The 15128-nt window shown below is 60.1% G+C and overlaps 4 protein-coding genes across 4 annotated transcripts; all 4 read left to right on the forward strand.

Annotated features, from left to right (window-relative positions):
* Nucleotides 1–2008: 2008 nt before the first annotated feature.
* On the forward strand, nt 2009–4975 carry LMJF_27_0600 (conserved hypothetical protein; the record flags this gene model as incomplete). Its single annotated transcript, XM_003721818.1, has 1 exon — nt 2009–4975. One exon carries the CDS (start codon nt 2009–2011, stop codon nt 4973–4975), a length of 2967 nt encoding a protein of 988 aa, XP_003721866.1.
* Nucleotides 4976–5884: 909 nt separating this feature from the next.
* On the forward strand, nt 5885–7273 carry LMJF_27_0610 (conserved hypothetical protein; the record flags this gene model as incomplete). Its single annotated transcript, XM_003721819.1, has 1 exon — nt 5885–7273. One exon carries the CDS (start codon nt 5885–5887, stop codon nt 7271–7273), a length of 1389 nt encoding a protein of 462 aa, XP_003721867.1.
* Nucleotides 7274–9039: 1766 nt separating this feature from the next.
* LMJF_27_0620 (conserved hypothetical protein) lies at nt 9040–10479 on the forward strand (the record flags this gene model as incomplete). Its single annotated transcript, XM_003721820.1, has 1 exon — nt 9040–10479. The coding sequence occupies one exon, from the start codon at nt 9040–9042 to the stop codon at nt 10477–10479; it is 1440 nt and encodes a 479-aa protein (XP_003721868.1).
* A 653-nt stretch (nt 10480–11132) lies between these two features.
* LMJF_27_0630 (conserved hypothetical protein) lies at nt 11133–13805 on the forward strand (the record flags this gene model as incomplete). Its single annotated transcript, XM_003721821.1, has 1 exon — nt 11133–13805. One exon carries the CDS (start codon nt 11133–11135, stop codon nt 13803–13805), a length of 2673 nt encoding a protein of 890 aa, XP_003721869.1.
* Between the last annotated feature and the right edge of the window lie 1323 nt (nt 13806–15128).

A 15128-nucleotide genomic window follows, 5' to 3' on the forward strand; every position in this document is an offset into this window, starting at 1 on the left:
TGAAGCGTGCTGCGGTGGTGATGAGGCCTACATGGAAGCGGAGTCGGCGCCGCCTGTTTCCTCTCAAGCTACGTGTCGGCAGCCGCGTACGCGCATCTACCGGGCGATGTAGAGCGCCCATTCTTGTTTGACTCACACATAGGTTTGCTGTTTATTGCATGACACCCTCATTTCTTCATGTCGCCGCCACACTGCCGCAGCGGATGCGCACGCGGGGTCTGTCTTCTGCTTGTGTGGGGGCGCAGCGGAGGAAAGAGCTAAATCTGCGTCGCCCATTCTCCGTGATGGCCAAGACGGCGGAGAAGGGGGGGGGGGAGGAGGCAATCGGTGAGTTCGAGAGAGGCCGACATATTGTTTTCTGTTTGTCTGTGGGGCGGGCATCCCTTCTTCGCCATAGATGAAGCAAAGAAAACGCCACACCACGCCTCAACTGCGCCCATTCAACCGCGCACGAGCACCTTCGGTAGGAAGAGAAAAGAACACATTGCTCTCCGTCACCCTCTCCACGCTGCTGCTTGCATGCTTCGAGGTATTCCTCTGGAGACTCGACCCCCCCCCCCCCGCCCACCCGACCCCTCCCACAGCACTGTAAAGGGAACGCAAAACAAAAGGATTCGGTCGTGATCGTCAATGTAGGTGATGGAAAGAGCATCAGCCCGTCTACGCAGAGAATGAGCTTCAAACCGCTCTCCACGGAGTGGACATCTGCGTCACGTTGTTATGCGCTCATCACCTGCGCTGGCAGAGCAACGGGGGGGAGAGAGAGGAACAACGAACGAACTTCGTCGTCGTTTCTGATGTGCACACAGTGCTGCTCATTTCTCATTCACTATTCTAGCTTGCGTGTTGCCGTCTCTCCGTCGGCGCGCCATTCCTCCACTGCCTTCGTCGACCACGTCGTCTACTGGGCCTCTCTGCACACGTACACGTACACACATATATGTATGTATATATACGCGGACATCGGCCGCACATGCATAAGGCAAAGGGAAAAAAGGGGACGGGAAAGGGAGACGAACAGAAGAGACGTGCCCGCTGCTGCCCGCCACGACGTCCAGGCAACGAGGAATTTGTCGACACCGCGTATCGGACTTCGAGATCTGTGGCAATCCCGTCCTCGTGGTGCTTGCCGTCGCTGCCGCCGTTTTTATTTTTTGTTGGTGTTGTTGTTGTTTTTATGTGTGGTCGCGTTGTTGTCGCACTCGCTTGGCGGCACCATCGCTTTTTCCCTTTGGCCGTTGCTACCCTGCTTCGGTGCCTCGTCTGCCAGACCCGCTGGCGCGGAACAAACACTCCGCCACCCTGCTCTCGCACTGTGGCTGCTCAATGGGCTGTGCCTGCCCATTTGTGTGACTGTGTGGGAGGCAAGGGGCTCTGTAAGGCGCAGCGGAGCTCTGTATCCCTTGCGCTGCTGCCTCTGTCGATGCTGTCGTTGACTTTTTGTGTGTGTGTGTGTGGGTGATGGGGGGGGGGTCTGGTATTTCATGCGAGCTCTTCACTGCTGTCTCTCTCCCTCTCTCACGCGCTTGTGGACCGACACATTTTCGTTTTGTGGGCGCTTCGCCTTCTCGAGGACGGCGCACAGCTGTGGCGTGGTTCAAGAACGCCTTTTTGTGCGTACTCCAGCGTCGCCGCACACGACGGCATCGACCCCGCTCTCCCGTCTGCGCGCATACAAAAACACGCACGGTTGTAACGCAGCCACGCAGCTCATCCACGCACTTCCTCACGCTCCGCTCTGCACCTCGCACATGCACGAACGTACACATCGCACATACACACAGGCACACAGCTGACTAACTCAGGGACAAAATAGACGCATGTGGGGGGGCTTTTTCTTGTCAAGGCAGGGCTCTGTTTGACTCCCCTCACTCGTTGCACTCCGCTGGCGCGTTCGAAGGCGCTCTTCCGGGCATTGCGGATCCTTGGCACCAGCATCGAGTGCACGCTTGCACACATATACACATACACATCCCATACATCCACACACGTGTTCATAGAAGACCTCATGCCGTTGGAGGACAAGGATTCGCCGAAGCAGTTGACGTCGCCGTTGAGCGACTCGGTGGAACTTGGTAACGTTCCCATATCCACGCAGCTCCGCTCCACAGGTTGGTTGGATGCTGTTCATGGCACACGGCCGCCCGCGTCACCATCGCCACCAGCCGCGTCCGTCGCCAACAACGCCTGTGCGCCAACGCCGCGGCACCTGAGCAGCGCCGCTGGAAAGAAGAGCGCGCAAAGCAGCACCCGCAGCGAGCAAGCGCCTACGGAAAATCGCCATCCAGCAGAGGCAACGGCGATGGGGAGCCCCATCCCGGTCGACTCCGACTACTCGGACGCGCATATACAGCAGCTTGTGTCGCGCGTAAGGGAAAAGGCAATGCCGGATCACTACGCCAACTCTACAGGTCCGGCGCGCGGTCCTGCGACAACGCCAGCGCTGCCCCCAGCGCCAGCAAAGCAGAACGCGTTTCCTTGCACGTCTGCCTCATCACACCCGTCGCCGTCGGATTCCTTTCCTGAAAGATCTGCCCCGCAGGCGATGTCTGCGCGGTCGACCGCGACTGCGCCACCACCGACTCCGGTGCCGTTTCAACACTCCCCGTTTGGAGACAGTCATGTGGCGGAGGCGAACGCGCAGAAAACGAGATCGCAATGGTGCAGCGATCATGGTATCACTAACTTCGCCGGCGACTCGCTGCAGCGACAGGACCCGCAGCCACTGACGGCGTACTCATCTGCGTTAATGCAAGCGCTGTCGCGCACAGAAGGTGCTGCGTCGCTGAAGTGCTCGTGGACCCTCGCGACGCAGCGCGGGGGCTCCTCCGCATACTACTCAGAAAGTGACGTGGCCAAGGGCAGCTCTAGCGACCTCCCTCCCGACATGTACGTGGAGGGGATGAGGGCGAAAGTGGCGAAGCAACAGTGGGTGGCGCTCGAGAAGGCGCGGCAGGAGGTGCTGGAGGAGGCGCGCCTGCGACGTGACTGTCCATTCGCCCCTCAAGTCTCCCCCTACGCCGCGCGCATACGTAGACCAACTTCTCTCCGCCCAGAGAACCGTATTAACGCTGAGGTTATCCGCCGCAAGCAATGGGTGGCCAAGAAGCAGAGCGAGGAAGTGGAGCGCGAGCTGCAGTCGTGCACTTTCCGCCCCCTGACCCTAAGGACTGCTCAGCTAGACCCCGCCGTCATCGATTCGCCGCGGGCTGTGACGACCGTGTTTCACGATCTGTACACAGAGGCTGAGAACCGTCGCGCCTTCGAGCGGGACGTCAAGCCGCAGCTTGTCCATCAGATAGAGGAGCGCCGCCGCCCCTCTCCGGCACGGATGGGACCGGCGCAGGTGGCAGAGGTAGTGGAGCGGTTGTGTGCCCGCGGCGTCGTGCGTAGCGGAGTCCGCGCCGGACCGCAGAGGGACAACGCGGACCTTGTTCCATATGAAAGCGACGCTGGATCGGTGGAGTGTGCCGGTGCGCAGTCCGATCAGTATCACCCAACCTTGTCGCTTGAAACGCGGCGCATTGTGGCCGCCAAGGTCATATCGGGCGAGCGCGATGGCAACGTCATCAAGGAACTGTACCGCCATGCTGAGCAAGGCGTCGTGCGAGGTCAACTGAAGCGCGAACTGGACAAGGAGCAGGCGCGACTGGCGCGGGCGGAGCAGGCCATAGCGCTTGCCCATGAGCGCAAGCGGCTTCAGCAAGAGTACTACCGCGCTGTGCTAGTCGCCAAGTTCCGCGCGCTTGCTCAGCACGTGGCGTGCGCACAGCACTGCGCATACCGCGCCACCGCACCGCAGCCTGTCGTGCAGCTGGCTCGCGCTGCCCTGGACGTTCTGAGCACCGACGAAGCTGAGGAGCTGCTTGGAGCTGTGGAGCACTGCGGGCGGCACAAGTTGACGGAAGGAGAGTTTGTGGTAGTGGTGCTTCAGCACTTGGCCGAGCAGCAGGTGACCCCTGTGCAAAGTGCTCTCCTCCGCAACGCTCCTCCTCCGCCGCCTTCGACGCGCGTGGCTGTGAGTGCCGCCACACTGAAGCGGGCAGACAGTGCTCCAGGTATCGCAGGCAGCGCAGAGAGCTCCCCCGCGGGGTTGCCACGCGTGAAGCGAGAGAAACCCGACCCGGAGGTGATCGAGCAGGTTCGCGCTCGACGGGCGCAGGAGCTGGTGGAGTGGAAGAAGGAGAGCCAGCGTCGACGCGCCATCTCCGATGGGGTGCTCGCTGAAGGGGCTGACTACACTTTCCAGCCGGCGCCGCGCCGCTTGATCCCGTACGCGTGCCGGCCCGACGTGAAAGTGTCGGTAAGGTCAACGAAGAGTGAGGAGCTGCGGCGCGCCTACGTAAGTGCGCGCATACAGGGCATCGCGCCACCAGTTGCGGTCAACTCCGTCGCACCCTCTGTCTCTGCCCAGGTACTGAATTCGTCCCTTGCGATTGCCCGAGAGCTGTTCGCGCGCGGCACTTCGGATATGCCTCCATTGTCGACGCGCGAGCGTTCACGGAGCGCCGCCGCCCGTGTTGAGACACCAGCGCAGCGGGAGGGAAGCGCTGCAGCGCTCACGCTCACTGCGAGTGGGCCTGCGGCAACTCTTCCTGCATCTCTGAAGTGTCCGTCCCCAGAAGCTGCACGGGCGCTCTCCGCCGCCCTCGCCGGTAGAAAAGACCCGGCAGCGCCGGAAAGACAACGCGACTTGCAGGCTGCGGCACCTGTGGGGCCGTCAGCGCTAGCAGCTCGTCAACCAGCATCGGCACCCGCCGCCCCTGCACCCGCCAGCAAAGGTCACCCAAGCCGACTGGCAGCACGCCCGTTCAGCGGGAGCTCCCGCCAGGGTCGCTGCAATGTGTTGGCAGAACCGCCGTCTTTGGTAGAGCAAATCATGCATAGCACTGCAGAGGACCGAGCGCGTCTTGGGCGTGAGCTGCTGTCGCGACAAGTGCAAGAGCATCAGCGCCGCTCCGGTGCCTTTGACTAGAGTGGCGAATGATGTGGGCTTGCATCGGAACCGGAGGGCGCGAGAGGGCGGATGGAAGGCCACGCAGCGCTGCCTCTGCAGCGCGTTCGCCTGACGACAAAGAGAAAAAAGGAACAGGGTTCGTGACGCCTGTGTCTGCACAAAGGTCGCGAGTTGGCACGCCGTGTCGCTTGGTTCTAGTGGAAAGATGGATCCGTGGTACTGATGCGAGAGAAAGAGAGAGAGAGGGAGGGCCACGTTAGATCGAGTGTGCGTATGTGTTTATATGTATGCAGTCCTCACTGTTCGCCCCGTGAACCGCCTGCCCGCCTATTTGGGGCTGCAGAAGTGCGAGATGCGAGTATCTTAAGGTGGTGAGAAGAAGAACAAACGGAAAAAAGGAGCTGCTTTGCGCACCAGGGTGCGCGCAGGCTCAGCTCAACGAAAGCACCAGCATAGATGCACTCGTGTATGGGTCGGGGAGGCTAAACAAGCTGGCTAGTATCGGCGAGGTGCTTCCTGGATAATGCGGACGAGGGTTTAGGTTTCCAGAGATGCACCACCCTCTCTTCTCGTGCAGCGCTCTGGGCGCGGTTGGCATACACGAGACGCAAGACAATCGCTTACGTGTTATCGCACGTACTCCGTGCTCTGGTTCTCTGCATGAAGCCTCTTCTTCCGCTGCTTTGAAGTTCCTCCCCCGCGCGCTCTAGCTTCTCTCATACACGCGTGTGGCACTGGTGCAGGGACTCGCCAAATCGCAACAAGAAGTGAGGGACGTGAAGCGAGAGGGGCACCCTTCAGTCGCTGCTGCGTCGTCTCGCACATCAGCGACCACCCTCCTTCCTGAAATCCAGACACAGCATTCTTGCCCCCTCCCCCCCCCCGCACTGACGTGCACGGAAGCGACGGACAAGCCCCCTGTTCCGGATGGTGGATCGTCTGCCGGCTCTTACGCCCTCCAAGGGCACGGAGACGAAAAGCTCGCTGAAAAAGAAGACGGACGACTACGCCCTTTGCCAGGAGTATGCCGCCTACATCGCGCAGCTGCGTGGGCTGCTTGAGGAGACAACTGGGCAGCCACCGGCGGGCGTGCGCACGGCCGAGGTCGAGCACCGCATTACCTTGATCCAGTCCGCTTTGGACGAAGTAGAGCGACTCAGTGCCGAGGCCCGCTGGCGCATCGAGCTCCGTAACAATCAACGCTTCTTGGACACCTACGAGCGACGCATCCAGATGGAGGAGGAGGCGGAGCAGAAGCGGCAGACTGCCGAGAAGGAGCGCATTGCACAGGTGGAGGAGATGCGTAGCATGCAGCACGCCTACTACAAAAATCGCAACGACCGCACCGATGCCAAGGCGCACCAGTGCCGAGCCTACAATGAACAGGTGCAGGAACAGACGGTGATGAAGGCGGGATCGAATGAGGAGCGTCGCACACGAAACTTAGCAAATCTTGAAGCCGAGCGCCAGCGCAAGCAGAAGGAGCTGCACGACCGCGAGCAGGCGAAGCAAGACTACGCGCGCAAGGTGCGAGAGCGTCAGGCTAGGAAAGATGCGGAGAAGCTGGCAGAGAAGATGCGGTTGGCTGAGATTCACCAGCAGGAGATGGAGGCAAAACTATGCGCGATTCGCGAGTCAAGGCGCAGCAAGTGGGTGATGAAAAAGGAGGCCAGTCGCGCTAAGTCTGTGGTGGTGTGGAAAAACGGTGAGGCCATCTTGGAGACGCAGCGCAAGAACCACGGCTGCCTCGTGGAGGAGCTGGAGCAGCGGCAGCGGCACCAGGCAAGCCGCTACGCGGAGGAGAAGGCGGAACAGGCGGCATATATTGAGCAGCGCAGGCTACTCCACGCCGCCCGGCAGGAGCGGCAACAGGAGAACCTCCGCCAGCTTGTTGAAAAGCGTGTGGCGCGTGGCGTCGAGATTGTAAAGACCACGGAGGAGAAGAAAGAGCGGGCTGAGCAGGCAAAGGAGCGGCAGGCGACGCAGTACGTCGAGGCCGGAAGGCTACTCGATGAAGACGTGCAGCTTCACCGCCAGCGTGCGCGAAAATTGCAGGAGCGCCGCGCGAACGAATCCCTGACACAGAATTACAGGCGCTGGAACCACCGCGCCGCGCGCATCATGGAGGAGCTGCATGAAACCATGGCGAAGGTGGAGGCCGAGGCGGAGCAGCGTGCTGCTGCAGCAAACAGCCAACAAAGGTCGTTAGCATATGGCAATAGTCGGCGTTCCTGGACATCGTTTGAACAGGTCGACACCCCTAAGCGCGACTGCCCTATCGTGTCGCTCCCGTCCCCCACCGAGTTTGCTGTGTAGGGCCGAGAGCGGAGGCAGTGTATTCACCCTCATACCCAGGAATCCAGGAGAAGGCAACGACACGCGGAACAGCGCAGCAGCACTTACTGCGAGTGATGGTAAGCACTGGACGCATCGCTGCTGCTTGCCTCTCTTCTTACTTCTTCCCCTTTATGCCTTCCTTTTGTTCTCTGTATGTGTGTCTTTTCTGTGTGCGGGTGCTCGTGTAACGGCTGTTGTGCGCTGCGTGCCGAGCTCCACAGCCACGGGTGTGAGGTCGATCGCTGCTCGTGTGGTGATGCTCTTAGTCGCATCTCTTCTGACCGCGTAATGTCATGCGCGTGCTCTTGCGTGCTTGTCGTTGTTTTTCGTTGTACATACTCCTCTTTCCGTGTGTTTGCTCTGTATAGGCCGCAATTCACGGTGATGTCGCTCAGTCGAGGATGGCTGGCGCACCTTCGATGACGTTGTTGCTTGAGGTGTTGCTTTGCATCCTTTTCTCCCCACAAGTCTCTGGCCGAGCGGGTTTCATGTGCCACTGGGTCCATGGCTCGTGGGATGTGTGCTCGTGAACAGCTGGAACTGGGCGGACGTGCTTCGTAGGCGCTTCCGCGTCCTCTTCGCTTCACTGACATGTCCCACTCACAGGCGCCATTCTGCCTCCGCGTTGTCTTGCCTTTCGTTCTCATGCGCTGTGTGATGGAGGTGCAGCAGCACCTCCGCCGTTCCCGCCGTCCGTTCTCCCTCCTGTGCACGTGCGCGTGTCTTTCCTTCGATGTTTCTTTGTATTGTTTGCTTACGCTTGTTTCACTTCCTGTGTCTTTTCTGCGTTTCTACTTCGTGCCACCGTCCCCTCTCCCCTCCCTCAAGTTACATGTATCTTACCCCACGTGTGCATGGCCGCGGCTCTCACACCCACACAAGCGAAACTCACCTCACCCCTTTCGCCCGCGAACACGTGCGCGTACACCTCCACGGGCGCATAATTGGAATCGGGCGCGCTTCTTCTCTGTGGCGGGAGCCTCTGCCTCTATGCCTTGGACATGAACCGCAGAAAGGAGTGCCATCAGAGCTCGCGTTCCGCTCTGCAGTGATGGGAGCAGCGTTTACTGAGCAGTGCGCGGCGGCGCCTGTGACAGCTGCTGACCTGCCCCCCCTTCCCCCCCCCCCACACACACAACCCCCTTCACCCCACTGCAGCTGAACGGGTGCTTGTGCGCTGTCTCTTTTCTCGTTGTTGTCGCTCGCCGTCAAGTACAGCCCATTGGCACTCCACGAGTAGAACCTTCACGGCGCCCTTATGACTGCCATGGATGTCCTCTAATGCACCACGGGTGAAAAAGTGGTAGCCGATGCAGGTTGTGTGTCCGTGTGCGTCTCTCATGTCCGTCTTCCTCCCGTTGTATACTCCTCACCTCTCTGCCTGAACGGTGCCACGTTTCTGGTGAAGTAGAGGAGGTGAGGCGGCCAACGCTGCTACGGGCCACGTTGCACACGCACCAATATTCTGTTGCACTCACCTCATACACCCACGCTCACACACAGGCTCAGCACTCGCACTCCGAGTGTTGTTTCGACATTGTGCACTGCTACTGGATCCCATTTCTTTTCCGTCCCTCAAAAGAAAACGACCGTCCTCGGCGCGAAGCGCGTGCCTCTCTCTGTATATTTCTCGAAGGTGGCCTTCTCGAACCCCCACCGTGGGTGCGCCTCCCCCCTGCACCCTTCTGAGTGAGTCTCTCGTGGTTTCTGTGCCAGAGTTCTCGCCTCGTCCTTCTAGCGACTCGATGCCGCCGTATTTCCTGCGGGGCTCTGTTGGCTCCACTCAGTCACCTTCGCCGCCGCCTTCGTGGCTCATTGCCGCCCACCCACAGCCGAGCAATGCATCGATCGGAGAGGCGAACACGTCTTCGATTCTGAAGGAGCTCCCGTCGGAGGTTCTCATACCGACGTTCCTCGTCTTGGTGATGTCTAGTGTTATGGTGACGGCTGTGAACGCCGTCTTCAATGTATTTGTCCATCAGGATCGCATGGTGATGGAAACCTTCCAGCAGTGGAGCCGCGTGCTGTGGATGAGCAAGGCGGCTCACATTGTGGAGGCGCCATCTGCCGAGCAGGCGCACCGCATGACGCAGACGCACCATGTGGCTGCCGTGACGGCGAGAAGCACCACCCCTGTGATGTCGCCCGTGGAGCTGTACAACAGCGCCGCCTTCTTCCGCGGGATTGCCGCGCCCACCGCCCCGGCGGCGTCTCGGACCGGTGCCACAGCATCTTCTGCGACGGACGTCATCTTAGTTGGTGTGGCGAGCAGTTGTTCAGCGACGCCTTTGCCGAGCGCGACGTCGGCGACGCCGTGCACCGGCGATGCGGACGTAATTGCAGAAGCGGAGGTGTACCATGAGGAGAACCCACCTGCGGCGGTGCCTGCGCCTGTCGTTGCGGAGGCCCTCACGAACACCATGGAGGCGGTGCGGCGAGAGAGCCAGCACGTCATCTTTGAGTTTCACCCATATTACATTATCCTCTGCGCCACCAAGGAGTTCGCGATGCTCATTTATATTCAGTACCACTTTGGCGGGATTCACGGCGGCTGGCGCCGCTTTTGCGTCTGCGGCGCGGCAAACATCTTCTCTGGCCTTCTTACCTCCGTCTGGGAGTACGCCATGATGGCGCTCCTCCCGCTGGACCTCGACCGTGCCACGCCGGTGGTGGTGAAGGAAGAGACGAAAGCGGACTCCGTCTTTATCGTGGAGCTGCTGTTGCGCATCAGCACCCTTGAGCTGAATGACTTGCCGACAGTTCTGATGCAAGGCACCACCTTCGTGGCGTTCGCCGCGGTGCTGGTGCCGCTCCTGGGCACCTTTTGCTCGTCCGGTCTTGTCCGGTACATGTGGATTTACGTGCCCCTCTGGCTCATCTACTTGGTCGTGCGCCATATCTACTACCAAGGCGCCGGCTCCCTCCCCTCCCCTAGGGCGCGCAACGCAGCGGCCGTCGTGGGCATGACGAACGAGATGCTGAAGGCGTTTTTGATGAAGGCGCTGACGGTATTTGTGCTGCTCTTCACGATGCAGTCCAGCTTCTTGCTAGGTCTGGCGTGGGCGGAGGGGGCGACGTACGATGAGGGGCTGCAGTACATGGCACTCCACGAGTTCGGCTTCCACGCAGGCGCCTTTGCCTCCTCTTTTCAGAAGGTGTGTTTGCTGAGCCAGTTATTCCTGTGAGTTTGTGTGTGTGTGTCGAACGCGTCGGGCAGACTCCACCGCGCGTACGCCGTGTTCCTCCTCGTTTAAAGTGCACCATTCGGACGTGTTTATCGTAGTACGGGAATGACTGCGCAACGAAACGTGGAGGCGTGATGTGTGTCGGGCTCTCTTTGCGAGTGAGTGTGTGTGTTTATGCCCCCCTCTCTCTCTCTCTTTGAGCACTCTTTCTTCCACTGCTCCCCGTGTTGAGAGTGTGCGCGCACTGTCGCGCTGTTGGTGGGCTTTTAGTGCAGAGCCAGTGCTGCGCCTGGAAAGAGTCCCTGACACAAGTATGTATGCATCTTGCTGCATCGCACTCCATGCGGCTCTCACTCCCTCTCCTTCCCCTCCTCCCCTTTTGATGTGTTTGGTTCTGATTTCTCCGCCTTGCCGCTTTCATGCGATTTCTGTGGTCGTGGCACACTGGGACGGTTTTGCCCCCCCCCCCCTCTCTCTCGGCTGCCCCTTTCATCGTCTCTACTTGCGCGCGCATCTACGCACGCACCGCTGCTGCAGCAGGTGACTGTTTGACCAAAGCAGGGCCCGCAGTGAGCCGCTGCCAGCTCAGCTCCTCTCCCCGTCTCTGCACACCGTCTTTTTTGTTTTTAAATATATTCGACTTGTGTGGTATAATGCTCCGCTTCCCAAAGCAGGTGCGAGGTGGTCACGGCACATGCCGCGTCGCACTGTGCAGCTCATGTCGCGGTGTCGCACTAACGCCGCAACGGATGCAACTGCAGCATCGTGACCGCATTATTGGCTCACATGGCGCGGGTCTTGTCAATCATCAGTCGATGGCCACGATGGAGATTCGCTCCAACTTCACGCGTGTGCAGAACGCCGCGCCGGCAGCAGACCTTTTTCGTACCAAAGTGCACGAAGGCCTCGGCACTAGCGACAAGGACCCGTACCTGCGCACGCTGCCGAACCAAGAGTCCCGTCCACCAGAGAGCTCCGTGCTGCGCGTGGCTGCGGCGACTGCCCCGTCCCTCGAGGAGCGGCAGTGCCTGCACCAGAAGTGGGGCACGCTGCAGTACTGGCTTGGCGACCAGTACCCGCGTCTGCCTCTCTTCCTTGAAGAGCTGCTCGTCTCGGACGCATTGCCTGTGTCGCCAGCAGCTGAGGCCATGGTGCAGACGTTTGCAGCCGAGGTGATCCCAGCCATGGCGAAGCAGGGCGGCCCAGGCGCGGAGGAGAAGCTAGAGGCGCTATGGAAGCAGGCGGTTCAAGCTTACGGGAAACTGACCACGTCGCACGTCTTTGACAAGGTAGCCTTCGAACGCGAGCTCGCCGCGCTGCGCGCTCGGTACCAGGCAGACATGTCTGCGTTGTCGCCGTGCGAGGATAGCGCCCTGGCGCTCGAGGTGCTTCGTCGGAAGGCTATTGCGAAGCGGAACGCGTTCCTGCGCGAGGGGCTGCTGCCGATGGTGCGCAACAGCCCGTACGTTGGCTATGGAGATGGGGTGTGGCGCGTCTTTTTCGATAGCGTTGCGGCACACAAGAGGGACCTCTTCTCCTCCTCCAATTCGCCTGTCAGCGCCACGCTTGGCTTTGCGTGGGAGGGGCTTATGATGGAAGATGCGGTGCGTACCCCTGCTATGACGGCTCCCGTCGCTCTCTACCTGCTGCTAGTCTCGATTTCTGCGAGCCATAACCGCGCTCCTGCGGAACTGAAGACCGCATCGGCTCACCTCGACGAGGGCATCGTGTCCACCGAGCAGCGCGTGGTGCCCTCAGCGTTTGCGACAGTTAGTCCGATTGTGAAGCGCCGCTTTGCTGCAGATGCTCTGAAGGGGCTGCTAGGAGAGGTGAAGGGGTGCGGCCGTCTCGCCAAGGCTCTGCGCTCCGCCAGGCTCTACGACTGGAGCCGCGACGCTGCGCTGTGTGAGGCGATGCTAGACGACCGACAGCTCTTGCGAGCTGACGTGGAGAACATGGTGGATCGCTTTGACAGCACCGCTGAGGTGAAGTCGCTGCTGCAGTCGTTGATGAGTGGGACGGACAGCGCCATCAAGGCACACGTCAGCCACGTCTTTCAGCTCCCTGGCATGGCGAGCAAGAGCCACCAGCTGGTGGACTGGGACGCCACCATGTCCGCCGTGGACTGGCCGCACTGCTGGCGCGAGCATGCGCGCGAGCTGCTTTCCGACCCGGCAACGTTGGAGGCAGTGTACCGCTTGCTCAAGAACGCGACTGGTGCAAAGCATGCCACGAAGCGGCTCTTTTCTGACGAATACGCGGCTGAGGTGGAGGCAGCTCTGCAGCGACGCAAGGAACGCGCGGAGGCACGCAAGGCCAGGGCCGAGCAGCTGGTCCGAAACCTCACGTCGTATGAGCAGGTAGAGGGCACGCTTGCTGTGCTTCGTAAAGTAGGGGTTTCGCTGCGGGAGCTCGAAGGTGCCGAGCTCGCCACCGCGGAGCAGCGCACAGTGCGCCGCCCGCAGGTGGACAACGGCGTGCTCGACCTCCTTTTGGAGGCCATCCGTCAGCGCCATCCATCGTGGGCAAAGTCAGGTGTTCTCCCAGCAGTCGCCTCTGCGGCGGCCAAGTCGCCGGTGTGGTACTTGGAGTGCATGACGCGCATATATATCCGCCTTTCCTACGTCCCGCAGGCGGCAGCGGCTCTAATGGCGCAGCGCACGCGTCGTCGTCTCGGCCCTGTCGGGACGGAGCCGACACAGTTTAACGTGCCGACGGAGATGGGTATGGTGGAGCAGTACGACAATTTGCAGTACAAGCGGTACGACTGGCAAGGCTGGTATCAGCGCATGGTGGACGTTCACAACCGCAACGTCTCCATCAAGTGCCGCCTCGACGATTTGAAGCGGCTGGACGCCTACGGAAACCCGTTTGTGGAGATGCAGACGGAGAGGCGTCTACGCATTCTTGCTGATCATCGCGTTGGCATGGGTGTGCTGAAGCTCGACAGCGACAAGTATGAGGATCAGCACGACAACATAACCTACGGCTCGACGAAGCTGTCTGAACTGCTGGCGGACGCTCGCAAGGCGCAGCTGGGCAAGGAGTACTGGCCCTCGGTCGAGGTGAAGGTGCGCCGTCCGTCTGGGCAGAGCAAGGCGTACTACTCCGTTCTCGATGATGCCCGCATCGAGTCGAAGAGCAAGGAGCTCTACGCGAAATACCGCGAGGCCAAGAAACGAAGCCTCTTCGTGACGCCGATGGACCTTTGGTTGGACGTGAAGGGTATGCAAGTGCGCAAGGCGGCGGAGACGGCGGACGCGCAAGGCTACACCGTCGACTCCCTGCAATACGCGATGGAGGACGACAGCAGCGACAAAGGTTGACGCGGATCTCCCACGAAGCAGATGAAGCGCGGCAGCGTTCGACTATATGTACGAGAGTAGGTGCATTATCTTTTTGTGTGTGAGTCCCTCTACACATGTGCGTGTTGGTGTGTATTTCACCGCTTGCAACTGTTGACGGCGGCGAGGACTGGTGGAGGGTAGGTGGAGGAGGGGGACAGGGGGCTGTGCCTGATGGCTTGGGATTCACCGGAAGCTCGCTAGAAATGAAGAGAGAGGCAGTAAGGTAGAGGGGAGCCGCGTTCAGGGCGTACCTGCAAAGTGTCCTCGAGAGACAGCGACCACGCGCACTCGGGCGTGTGTGTGTTGTGTGTGACGAAGAGTCGCGGGAAGAGTTCGTGCGGCATCAAAGAAAAAGTGGAGTGAAGCAGCGTGCAACTGTGTGCGTGTGTGTGCGCTTGTGTGCCTGTGTCTGTGTGTTGGAGAGAATAGGGCGCAGTGTCTGGCTTCCTCGTCTTCCTCCCCTCCGGCATCGTCCGCGTTTTTTTTTTTCGGTGCCTGTCGCGTCCGCGAGGAAGCGGATAATGCGTATCGCGGTGTACCTGCGAAGAAGGGAGAGCGGTAGGGATGAAGCGAGTCCTGCCTCTTGCCGCTTCTTCTTAGCAAAGGGTCTTGAGAACATGGAGCGCCTCCTCTACTGCGGGCAGTAACCGCCTCTTCTCCCCCGTTCATGGGCCCTGCCCTCGCTCTTTCTCTAGACAGAGGTCCGCCCTGTTCCGCCTCTCTGCATCCGCCTTGATGCTTGATTGATAGCGTATGGCGTGTATGTAGGTAGGTGCCGCTGCTGGTGGCGTCGGGGAACATCTCTCATTTCCTCTTGTTTTCTCTCTCTCTTCACCTACCTTCGTTTTATGCTGGGAGCACTGCTCGCGCATCTTTTGTGCGGTATCGCGGCTGCGCTTCCCGCCTCCCTTTCCTCGCGCATCTGCAACCACCTTTATCACCTGAACACGCGCCCGACACAGGCAGAGAGAGGGAAGAAGGTTACCGAATCGATCAACGTTGAGAATGGTTCTCCTCCGTTCTCCACATATAAAGCCAGTCACTAACACACACACACACACACACACACACAGACACACACTTCTATACATTCACGCACACGAGGGCAGAAAAGTCGCTCTCTGCACGGCCGTGCTTCAGCGCAGGGACCAGCAACAGCAGCAGCTGGCTCCCTTTCCTCTCCTTTTTTTCTTCGTCGTTGCCGCCGACGCTTTAGCAACGAAAAACGACCCTCTCTGCTGCACGTGGGTTACAAAGTCGGTCATCGCGGCTGTGCATGCGTGTGGGGTCTTACTCTCTTCG

This window comes from Leishmania major, chromosome 27, assembly GCF_000002725.2.
Source record: "Leishmania major strain Friedlin complete genome, chromosome 27".
Classification (NCBI taxonomy): domain Eukaryota; phylum Euglenozoa; class Kinetoplastea; order Trypanosomatida; family Trypanosomatidae; genus Leishmania; species Leishmania major.